A 12,500-nucleotide genomic window follows, 5' to 3' on the forward strand; every position below is an offset into this window, starting at 1 on the left:
GAAAAGTTACAAATGAAGCTGATTAGCAGTTCATAGCATAAAAATGTTGTACTGTTTTGTCAGAGTGCATTTTAATCTCGGAGTCCACATAGATACCATATGTTTTGTAAAGGATCACTTCTCACTGCTTCTGCATCCCACATATAGTAACGTAGATAAAAGCTGTGCCCTTCTGGTAATGCAATATCTCACCCAGACTTATTTTATGTAATCTCCTGTAATTATAGTGCATCATGCTAACTTTGTTAAAACATGTCAAAATAAGTGTATTGGTATTCTGCTGCCATTATAAATCTTTCTGTTTTTCTCCTGTTGCACATGCTTCATGTATGCCAGCACTGGAAAGCCCTGTTTGATCAGGTATGTAATTACAAAGCTTTTTGCAGACTAAATGTTCCTCTTTTATCTAATCCTTACCGCACATTATTAAGACTGTTTCACATCTCAGTTAATGCTTGCTGAAGTGATACTTTGTTGTACTGATTGAAGTAGCTACTGGTGGTATCCCTGGTATTATTTAAAAATTACAGAAATAAATTCTGTTATCACATGGTTTAAAATAATAACATTGTGGCGTTATAGTTTGTGCCACCAGACATGAATGTCTGTAACACTGTATGGTGTGTTATGTTTTTTAGCATAATCTGAGCTCTTTCTTCCAATGGCAGGACAAAAAGGCTGTGTTCTGACATTTTCTTCTAGATTCTTCACTCACTGTATAACTCAGATGTTTGCCTCTGAACACTGCTCATTGCTACAGAGCATGGATGTAAACAATGCCCAGAGCAGTAGTGAGGAAAGAGCTGCTGCTTCTAAGATGCAGTTTACTGTTATTACTGTGTTAAAGAAAGCAGCCTTCTTACATAGGTTCATAGGTGTTTACTAGGATAACGACCACAAGAGCCTAGTCTTGCATCCCAAATCGCTGACAAGTTCTGATACCCTTGATGAGTGCAAGCAAAGGTTTGGGAAATGAAAAATTTACATGCAGGGGCCTGGAAGATGAATCATTTACAGGTTGCCTTTGTCCATTAGAGACATATGCGCCAAACCAGGGATGAACTTCATGTTCCCCATCCAGTTGTCCACGTTGCAGTTGAATTGGGTTAGGGAGGAACTCTGCTTCACATGGATGGGAAGTCTATTCCATAGACGGGGTAGTCTCTGGTATACATACCTGTCTCTCCAGTAGGTCCTATTTATATCACAGGCAAGGTTTAAATCTTTAGAATGGGTAATTCTGGTGCTATTTGTTTTATGAATATGCAGGAAGTCCATCAGAGTGGGGTCTGACAATGCCCTGTATGCCAGGCAGAGATCTCTCTTCAGAAGCCTGTAGGAAATGGAATACAGGGATAGGGCCTTGTGGCAGTCTGCATCGGGCATTTTACTTACACCCTGTATTCTTTTAGTGAGGAACTTCTGTGGACGTTCCATTTGTTGGATATGCCCGGTTAGGTACATACCAAAGGGGGCAGTGTACTCAATTATAGGTCTAATGAATGCTGAATACAGTGGAACAATGATTTCCTTGGACTTAGATGCCATACCTTTGTTTATAAGTTGTGTAACATAGAATGATTTCCTCACTACTGTAGACACATGATGGTCAAAGGCTAGATTACTGTCTATGTATGTCCCTAAGTCCCTGACTACGTGTGCTCTTTTCCCTTGTATATACTTTGTGTACTTATTGCCGAAATGTTTTAGGTGTACTTGAAGTTAAACTCTGTAAACCACCCTAAGATCAAAAGTCATGCCTGCCATACAGTATGTACAAATCATGTTAAATAATATTGAAGGAAATTGTTTGGGCAGACTCAGTACAACAGCAGTCTATTACAAAACCACTGCTAGTACTTTAAATAAGTAACCCATCTCTATGCGCAAAGAATCAAGGCAGAAAACCTGTACTGTAGGGAGCCTCTATAAAAGTTATTTACATGCACTGTCTTAATTTTTCTTTTCGTCTGCCACCTTTGACATCAGATCCAGCTGCCCCATAGCTCCTTCTCTGCCTGGGCCACTGCTTCCTGTGTCTCTTCAAGAAATGCGTCTCTACCCTGTATAATTTGAAGACCTCATAGTCATCTGTTAGGAACATCAGCATGACTGGGGAGAGGAGTGCAGAAGTGAGAGCGATCATTCTGCAGCCTCCTGGGATTTTCTGTTAAGCCTTATCTCTCCTGACATGTTGGGTTGATATTGCTTAATTTGGATGAGCAATGGTGCAAAGAGGCAAATACCACCACCTGTGACAAATCTCAACAGTATCAGGTGTGTTCCTCTTTTCCAGAGCACCTACTGCAGAACCAGCTGTTATCATACCAGTGGTCTCAAGTACTGGTGCTTATGAAATCATTCACATGACCCAGCATATCCCCATAACCTTTTGGAAGACACAAGCAGGCAGTGCTTTATTGTTCCTCTTCATCCCATGCCAACTCCAGCAGGTGCCTGAGCCATTAGTTGAACTCCATAGTTCTCAACAGTAGCAGGGACAAACTGTAACAGGATCAGGGACAAATCACAACAGTATCAGGGAGAAATCGCAGCAGGAGCAGGGACAAAACACAACATATCAGGGACAAATTGCAACAGGATCAGAGACAAATTGCAACAGTATCAGAGACAAATTGCAACAGTATCAGGGACAAATCTCAACAGGAGCAGAGACAAATCTCAACAGTGTTGGGGAAAATCGCAACAGAATCAGGGACAGATCTTAACAGGATCAAGTACAAATCTCAGCAGGATCAGGGCAAATCTCAACAGGATCAGGGAAAAAATCACAACAGTATCAGGGACAAACCTTAACAGGATCAGGGACAAATCTCAACAGGATTAGAGACAAATTCAACAGGATCAGATATATATTTCAGTAGGATCAGGGACAGATTGCAACAGTATCAGGGACAAATCTCAACAGGATCAAGGGCAAATTGCAGCAGTATCAGGGAAAAATCTCAGTGTCAGGGACAAATTTCCTCAGGATCAGCTACAAATCACAGCAGAATCAAGGACAAATACAATAGGATGAAGGACACATCTCAGCAGGATCAGAGGTAAATCGCAACATCAGGGACAAATCACAAGATCAGGGACAAATCTCAACAGGATCAGAGACAAATCTCAGCAGGATCAGGAACAAATCTCAACAGGATCAGGGACAAATCTCAACAGGATCAGGGACAAATCTCAACAGGATCAGAGACAAATCTCAACAGGATCAGGGACAAATCTCAACAGGATTAGGTGCAAATCTCAGCAGGATCAGGAACAAATTTGAACAGGTCAGGGACAAATCTCAGCAGGATCAGGGGCAAATCGTAACACTGTCAGGGACAAATCCCAACAGGATCAGGGACAAATCACAGCAGAATCAGGGACAAATACAATAAGATGAGGGACACATCTCAGCAGGATCACAGGCAAATCGCAACATCAGGGAGAAATCACAACAGGATCAGGGAGAAATCGCAACAGTATCAGTGACAAATCGCAACAGAATCGGGGACAAATCTCAACAGGATCAGGGTCAAATCTCTACAAAAGCACAGACAAATCTCAACAGGATCAGGTACAAATCGCAGCAGGATCAGGGACAAATCACAACAGTATTGGGGACAAATCGTAATAGGATCAGGACAAATCTCAACAGGATCAGGGCCAAATCACAACAGTATCAGGGACAAATCTCAACAGGATCAGGGACAAGTTGCAACAGTATCAGGGACAAATCTCAACAGTATCAGGGACAAATCACAGCATGATCAATGACAAATTGTAACAGGATCAGGGAGAAATCTCAGGATAAGGGATAGATCACAACAGGATCAAGGACAAGTTGCAGTATCAGAGAGAAATCACAACAGGATCAGGGGCAAATGTCAACAGGACCAAATACAAATCTCAACAGGATCATTTACAAATCTCAGCATGATCAGGGACAAATCACAACAGTATTAGGGAAAATCTCAACAGGGTCAGGGGCAAATCTCACCAAGTACCAGGTTGAGGTTGTGTTTCTCCTGTGACCACGAAGTGGATTAAGTGGACTACTGGAGAGTGAATGAATGAATTTCATAAAGCCTTGCAAGTTTTACTAATTGTTATTGGAAAGACAAAGCCTGTTCTTCACTATGTACTTTGCTGTGTCACCACTTATACTAATTTTTTGCAGTCATAATCTAGGGGGATTGTTGCAGTGCAAACCACAGTCAAGAGCAGAGATGTTAAGTAGGAGTGATATTTCAGTCTATTGGGGAAGACAGAGGTCAGCAAATATATATTCTTATAACAGTTTAAGCAGACCATCTCACTGTGGATACTCCTTCTAATGTTAAAAATGAGGGAGGCCCCTCTGTATTTACCAGTCTTCACTTGGTGTGCAGTCAGTGTAGGAATATGCTTGCCATTGCTGTGGGGAAATCCAGACCAGCGGCTGCTCTAGCATCCAATTAAGGTGTTAGAGCATTTTGTGTTATCCTGTGGGTGGAAGCAGAATGAAGTAACAGAGAGCAAAGAAGTGACCTGCACCACCGGGTAAGTAAACACCTTAGACACTCAGATGGCTGTAATGTTAAACCTGGAAGTCAGCTGGGAACAAAAATCACTCATGAAAAGTTATGTTTTCAGAGCTGGGCTTGTAAACTGAGTTTTTATTAACAATTAAAACTGGCAGGAAAGGCTCATTAGAAAAAAGAATATAAGAAGCGCACACATATATGTATGCGTTTATGTAAGTATGTGTATTCATGTGTATGTGTGGGGGAACTTCAGCTCACTGACAATACAGTTTGCAAACCCGGATGTGCAATGTGTTCCTTGCAATTGACTGTGCCTTTAGTCTGCTTCTGAAGTAGTTGAATGTGGTGTGGTTGGTTACACTGCAGTATGTAGGGTATGGAACTGTAGCCATGAATGTGTGACTTTTGAGTTAGCGTATATATATAAAGAGGTGTGAGGACGATATCCCCCATGTTGGGGAGAGTGGAAGCAACCCTCCCACAAAAATAGTGTTTTCTACTAGCTTGTGTGTGGGTATGTTTTGTATGTGTAATTTGTGTACTGATGAGAATCATTTTGTGTGTTACTTTTGTCCCTAGTGGTATGGATAAACATTCTTGTGGTTTGTGGTGTAAAGGTGATTGCTCTTTGCATGCCTATTAGTGCACAAACAGTAGTCATTTGTGATGCAACTGATTGTGTACTGATTAGAAAATGTTGTGTGTCTTAGTTTGGTGATTGGTGTTACAGATACATATTTTTGTGTTCTGTGGTCAACTGATGATCACTCGCCATGCCTTGTAGTTCATATACAGTGACCATTTATGATGTGACCAGTTTTGTGTGTGTGTGCGTGTGTGTGCGCATGTGTGTGTGTGTGTGTGTGTGTGTGTGTGTGTGTGTGTGTGTGATTAATGATGTAGCTGCTCAGATTTTCTCAGTGCTGTGAAAGTAAGTTGGTTGCACTTGACATATGATGATATGTGTGTGCATATAATAAATATAAATATATTTATATATGTGAATATACTGACACACACACACACACACACACACACACACACATGCGTGTAAGTAGATAAGTGTGTGTCTTATATGCATGCATACATCTGCATGGGTCTATATTAGAACATCGAAGTCTCCCAACTTTGAATGTCCTAATATTGACCCCTATTCAGCGAACGCTGAAAATAGCGAAGCTGCAGAACACCGAATTTCTTCCTAGGGAAGGAATTCAGTTGGCCGTTCCTATGGCTTTGCTATTTTCAGCACTGTGGTGGAAATTTATGGGTCGGGATCAGGTAAGTGCGCGATTGTGTGGACGTGAGGGTTAGGGTGCTGGTTAGGTGAGTTAGGGTTAGGGCGTGGGTCAGGTAAGTGTGCGATTGTGTGGACCTGAGGGTTAGGGTGGGGTAGATGAGTTAGGGTTAGGGCGCGGGTGAGGTGAGTGTGCGATAGTGATGGACCTTAGGGTTAGGTTTTGGGTTAAGGTAAGTGGATAGCTAGTGGTGTATGTACAGTTTAGTGTAGGGTTAGATGTAGGATTTTAGGTGCATGTGTGTGGATTGCTGTTTGTTTGGTGTGCTTGTGTTGTGTGTATGTGTGTCGGAACAGCGAATTTTTTCCATGGGGAAAAAAAAATCGCTGTTCTGCATGTTTGATATTGTCAGCGTTCGCTGAATAGGGGTCGAAATTAGAACATTCGACGTTTTAAAAATTTGATATTCTAATATAGACCCCATCTGCATACACGTGTATGTCTGTATATAATATGAGAAGCCATTTACTCATATTTGTGTGTATGCACAGGAGATACTTGAGTCTGCTGGAAATAAGAATTCTTATGAATTGATTCCACTCTGTCAGATCTGTACTATAGTGGAAGGTCAGAGTTTGACTGTGTGCCAAACTGGAAAGGTTTGGGTGCCATTCCTGTATGCATAACTCTTTAACTTTTCAGAATTTTGCAGAATGTCAAGATTTTTGCCTCATGTTTTTGGTCTATTCCTCATAAATTTGTGTGTTTCTGGCAAGTCATTGAGGATTAAAATCACTAAATAATGATAAACATTTGAGTTTCAGACTTCACATTCTCTAGAAAATACATGCTGTTCCATAACCTGTCATTCTAGCAAATTTTTACATTTCTAAGAGCAATATTTAAAATCTGTCCCAGATTTTGGGTCTTGCCTCTCCCAATTTCTCCAGTTTTCTTGGGCTAATAGGTTGAGAAGCCAGCCTGCATGTCTATACACGAATGCGTGACATTGTTGTAGCTTGTGTATTGGGAGTGAATTCCACCTTTACCCCTACCTTTGATGACTTAAGAACACAGAGATTGCACTTAATGAGGAAGGAGTACACACACTCTCTCTTCAGTCTCAATGTGTTGCTATGTTTAAGTTCCAAGTATGTGTCCTGGGGGGTGGATCATGAAGGCTTGACCCTCTGGTATTGCTTTTAATAGGGTCTATAGTAGATCACCGAATGCTTAAAAAAGGGAACGGTGATTAATCGACCCTATGTAAGCAAAAGCTTACAATTTCGAACTGTCAGAACAGCGATTCTTTTTCTAGGGAAAAAAATTGCTGTTCCAAAAAAAAAAAACATTTTGAGCATTACATTAAGTGGGGGGCTTCATCCCCTACTTAAAGATAACAACTCCGAGACCGTACTACAGTGCCAAAAACAGCAAAGTAACTAAGCGGCCAAGCAAATTCTTTCCCAGGGAAAGAATTCCCTTAAAAGCCACTTCGATATTTTGCCATTTTATGCTTTTGAGTTTGGCCAAGATGCACTCGAAAGAATGCGTCTTCGGTCTTCTAATATGCCACTGTAGTTTTCCCTTTTGCAGGTGTCTTTCTGTGTGTATTTTATTTACAAACTCTTGATTTCAGTATTGCAGTCTTTGCTAAATGTAGTATTTGAGTTCGTCCAATCTGTGGGTTTTCAGTGGGAACTTGTTAAACAGTGCCATATAAACTTCATGTATATCTGCAGGCAATTCTCCTTCAGAAGCTTAAATACCCAAATACTCAAATCTCACTAGCCAAAATGCTCGAATCCCAGAAGAGTGAACAACAAAACAACACAACCAATACCTGCTTTTGCAGAGGAGCAAACAGCCAGTCATTAAAAGTGTACCCAATGGTTCAGTCCTTGGAACACTTCTCTTTGATGTTTACGTCTCTGCAAATTTGGTACCATTGTAAAATCCTCAGAAGTTACCAAGATCCTCCGAGAGGGCCTGTCCAAATCAAACATCTATGTGAAAAAAAACATGGACTAAAACTAAATGCCAAGAAGTGAGTAGTAATAACCTTTGGCAAACATGACTCCCCTTGTAACCATCATATTGAGAACACACCCCTGAAAATTGATCCCATAGTTTGGGATCTGGAAAAGTATGTCAGCACTGAACTGTCCTTTGATCACTATGTGTCAGTTATCATTTCACAACATATAGCTAAAGCACATCTTAAAAGCATCCAGATCCAGGGATGTACTTATTACTCATTAGGCCAATCACTGAGTATGATGTCCTTTCAGTATGTAGCTGGCCAAAGACTTGTTGCAAATAGAATGACCACATCAATTCTCATAAAAAAAAAGACAAGGGCCTAAATCATAAACACTGTGCAGAGCACTTTGTCTCTATTCATAATATCATATGGGCTACTGAAATGAAAACTCTGCCTTGCATATAGAGCTTTAACAGACCCTGTTCTAACTCATGTGGTACCATAAGCACCCATTCAAGGGATCTCACTCTCTTTTGCAAAACAAATAGTATATGTAGGAGGGATAGGTCTGTAGCAAGTAGAATACCACTTATCTGGATAAGTGCTTCTCTTACTCTGTTCAAACGTAATTTAAATGAATGGATGGATAACCTAAAATTCATCACCAGTTTAGCACCCTGTCCCTTCTGGATAGAGGAAACATAAAAATGTTCTGGCATATTTTTGTACAGCCCTTCTCAAGGTTATTTGTATGCCAAATGTAAGGGCTAAAAACTACCATGGTAATGTAAGACTAGGTTTCTTAAGATTCTCACAGATCAATAGCCTAGTAAGTACCTATGAATCTACAAATGTATGAGTTACGTGTGGTTTTCCAAAGATGACAGCCTTTGTCTCTGATGTGTATTTCTTCTTTGATGGCCTTGAGTGAGCCATGGGCAGTGACTACTATTAAGATGGCATTTTTTATAACTTGGTAAACAGCATCTTGAATTGGACTGACTGCATTCCTTTTTTTTTCTGTGCATTTTTTTACCAGCAAACCTAATGACCTTCAAGCCTCTTCTAATCAACCAGGCCCATTTGTTCCTACATCTTTGGTATTTCCCATTGAGGGGGGCTGCTCATGGGAGATTATCATACAGACAGCTTCAGTGATAGCTTCCACCTTACCAGCCTGCAATCAATGAGGGAAGTTTTCAGAATGGGCCCTAACCCCTCCCCTTCGTGGGGACAAGTGACCTTTATCTTTGTGGGAGGCATTATGTCCCTCCCTTGTGAGTATATGCACCTGTGCACCTACAGAGAGAGATACCATTGGTTATGGCTTTCACCCTGACCAGCCCTTGTGATGCAGACCCTCATCCAATGGATTGTGCCATTGAAATCTCCTGGTCTAGCCTTTCCCACCTAAGAATAGGATGGACATCTTCCTCACAGCAATTCCAGCAGGCACATGAGAAACCAATCAAAGTCAGGTCACCTGGGCCATAGTCAGGGCTTTTTCCCTCTACACCTGCTGATACAGAGATTGAGAGAATTCCTGAAGAAAGTAAAAATATCCTTGGGATCTGAAATGTTGTAAAGTGAGGACCATTCAGTAGATTTGTAACAAGAACAGTAGTAACATTTCTTTTATGTGTAGGGAAAGAGTGTCAGTTATTGCTAGAATTGTATTTATTTATTTAGTTAATTAGTTAGCTAGTTATAGTTTTTGCAGGACCAACAACAGAAGACAGGACAATGGTCACTAAGAGTATGAGACAGCATACTAACCTTACGGTATCTGTCTGAGTTGCTGGTGGTGAGTATTAGGTTTTGAAGAGAATCATTACTAGTTGTAGGGTTTGGAATTTATGTTAAGAAACTTCTAAGTAAAGTCAAATAGAAAATTGAATTAGTAAAGCTGACTGTGCTGGGTGTCAAGCCAATTAAGGATATGGTCACTAATTCAAATTAAACTTCTTTTTAGAACCAAGGAGAAATGTTATATAGGACAAAGTTAAATGACTGAAGAGTGGAAGAAGGCAGTATATGCACCGAAGGAATGTACGTGTTATTTGCGCCTATAATATGAGCTGAACTACAGACTAGCTTTTGACAAGAGATCAACTAAGGGGGTGAAATCCCTTTCCTTACTTGAACCTTTGCTCTGCATCTGTGATTTTCAACTAAATGATAATTTCTGAAGTTTGTAAAGAAGTCATCAGTGAAAGGGGAGAGAATACCCCTTTCTTGTAATCAAGTTGTAAAAGTGGAAAGCATGTCGGGACTTTGATCAATGGTGATAGGTGGGCTGTGTATAAAGGCCGATAATAAATTTATGTTGTTGAAGATGGTGCTTTTAGTATGTTTACATAAGTGAGTGCGTAAAATATCAAAACTGGTTGTAGCAAATTGAAGAAGGAAAGGTATAAGAAGAGATGCCAGTGTTAGTGCAGTTGAAAAAAACAGTTTGCAGCTAAAAGGGGTGAATAGAATTAAAGAGTAAAGAGCTGGAGAAGCAGACGGCATAAGGAAAGAAGAGAGTAAAACATAACGTACAGGAAAGAAAGAGACTTATGAAGTTAGATAATGTGATTGCGTGGAAAAAACAGAATGGCGCAGTTCTGTGGTTAGAGCTACACAGGAGGATATAGCTGTGAATAATAAAATAATCTAAAATGTATGAATGTTTGACAAGTTTGTGCAGGTATGAAGGTGGATAGCTAATATCCCTGTCAACTTTGCTACTACCAAGAAAACGCAGGTAGAAAATAAATCTCTCACCAATTCTTCACTTCTTTAAGGAATGTTAAACGCTAATGATAATAAGGAAAATAACGAGTGGAGCACCATTAACGATTGCAGAATAATTTCAGAGTAGCAGAAGGAGGAAGGAAGAGATAAAAGCAGTCAGTTATCAATATGAAGGAAAGAGAATAGGATGTATTTATTAATTTGTTCAATGCCGTGAGGCATGATTATAAGGAAATTATGAAGAAATACAGTGATTAATTGAAAAAGTAGATAAGCAATGGCCCTTTTCCATATATATTTTTTTAATGTAGAGGCTAAAACAAAAGTTGCAGTGGTTATTTGTAGAGTTAGAGAACGGTACCAATGAAAGGTGAGCAGTAATTGTAAGAACTCTGTGTAAGTTAAAGGCATTTTGCACAGATGATGACAGCTGCAACATGAGATGTTATAACTGTGGGAATTGTAAGAGTGGAAAGGTACAATAGATAAATTCAGATGGATAAAGCATATACTAGAAGAAATGGTTTGGATGACAATCAGTGGACTAAAACTGTTGATAGTGTTGCTGATGTACTGAATGTGGTAGGAAAGGTTAGTTTATTATTAAAAGTGTGAAAGAGAGTATTGTTTTAAAGAGGTAGAGTGCCTTGATGTGTGCCTTTAAAATTAATGATAATGTGGTGAGAGTGAGAAAGGGGCATGCTGTGTTATTTATTAGAGAAGATTTACCTATTAAATTTGGTTACCATTTTCAGAATATGATACAGCTACCCTTGATGAAGGGCAGTACACAGCCTAGCTTGATCTCACAAAGGATTTTGATTTTATTTCCTATGATCAATCAATTTGGGGTCAATAGATATGCAGTCCACTGGTTTTTCTGCAGAATCCACTTGACTAAGGTGGGAGGTCAGCTCTCCACACCAGATGAAGTAACTTCTGGTGTACTCCAATTCTCGGTCCATTTCTCATCGACATTATCATAATCGTCATCGTCCTCATCATCATTTCAGATGCATTGATTAGCAACAGCAGCATCTGACTTACTATGCTAATTGATTTTTGCAAACTTAGTAACATTGTTTTCTTTTCCTTGGATGTGCTTCCCCTTTGATAAATTGAATCACATCTCTATGTGTGTCAAATGCATAGCAGTATTTCCTCAAAATGCTAATTTCTCACATCTAAAAATCATGTTTGACTGAAAATAAATGCACAGAAAGGTACCCTGTATCACAACCTATAAAAACACACAGCAAAGCTTTAAAACAAAGAGAAACACCTAAAATGGATGTTTTTGTTGTCGGGGGAGCCTTTCTGCACACCTTCCTTATTTAATATAAAAAATATAAATATTAGTTGATATAAAAAGTTTACACACCCCGGTTAAAATGCCAGGTTTTTGTGATATAAAAAATGAGACCACAATAAATCATTTCAAAACTTTTCCCACCTTTAATGTGACCTATAGTACAATTCAATTGAAAAACAAACATATCTGTTAGGGGAAAAATATAAAAAATAAAAAACATACAATAAGCTGGTTGCATAAGTGTGCACACCCTTAAAATAATACTTTGTTGTGTGTGCACACCCTTAAACTAATACTTTGTTTAAGCACCTTTTGATTTAATTACAGCATTCAGTCTTCTTGGGTAGGGGACTATCAGCATGGCACATCTTGACTTGGCAATATTTGCCCACTCTTCCTTGCAAAAGTGCTCCAAATGTGTCAGATTGTGAGGACATCTCTTGTGCACAGCCCTCTTTAGGTCACCCCACAGATTTTCTATTGGATTTAGGTCTGCGCTCTGGCTGGGCCATTCCAAAACTTTAATTTTCTTCTGGTGAAGTCATTCTTTTGTTGATTTGGAGGTATGCTTAGGGTCATTGTCATGTTGAAAGGCGAAATTCCTCTTCATCTTCAGCTTTCTAGCAGACACCTGAAGGTTTTGGGCCAAAAGTGACTGGTATTTGGAACTGTTCATAATTATCTCCACCTTGACTATA

General features: G+C 39.7%; 1 protein-coding gene across 1 annotated transcript in view; it reads left to right on the forward strand.

Annotated features, from left to right (window-relative positions):
• RHBDL3 (rhomboid like 3) overlaps positions 1-12,500 on the forward strand; it is a 951,138-nt gene that overhangs the window by 80,298 nt on the left and 858,340 nt on the right. Inside the window, exon 2 of the mRNA XM_044068052.1 lies at positions 337-360. Coding sequence (XP_043923987.1) covers positions 337-360 — 24 coding nt within the window. The remainder of the gene's footprint in view (positions 1-336; positions 361-12,500) is intronic.

The sequence above is a fragment of the Protopterus annectens genome, chromosome 4.part0 (assembly GCF_019279795.1).
Source record: "Protopterus annectens isolate FY-2018-M chromosome 4.part0, PAN1.0, whole genome shotgun sequence".
NCBI lineage: Eukaryota > Metazoa > Chordata > Ceratodontiformes > Protopteridae > Protopterus > Protopterus annectens.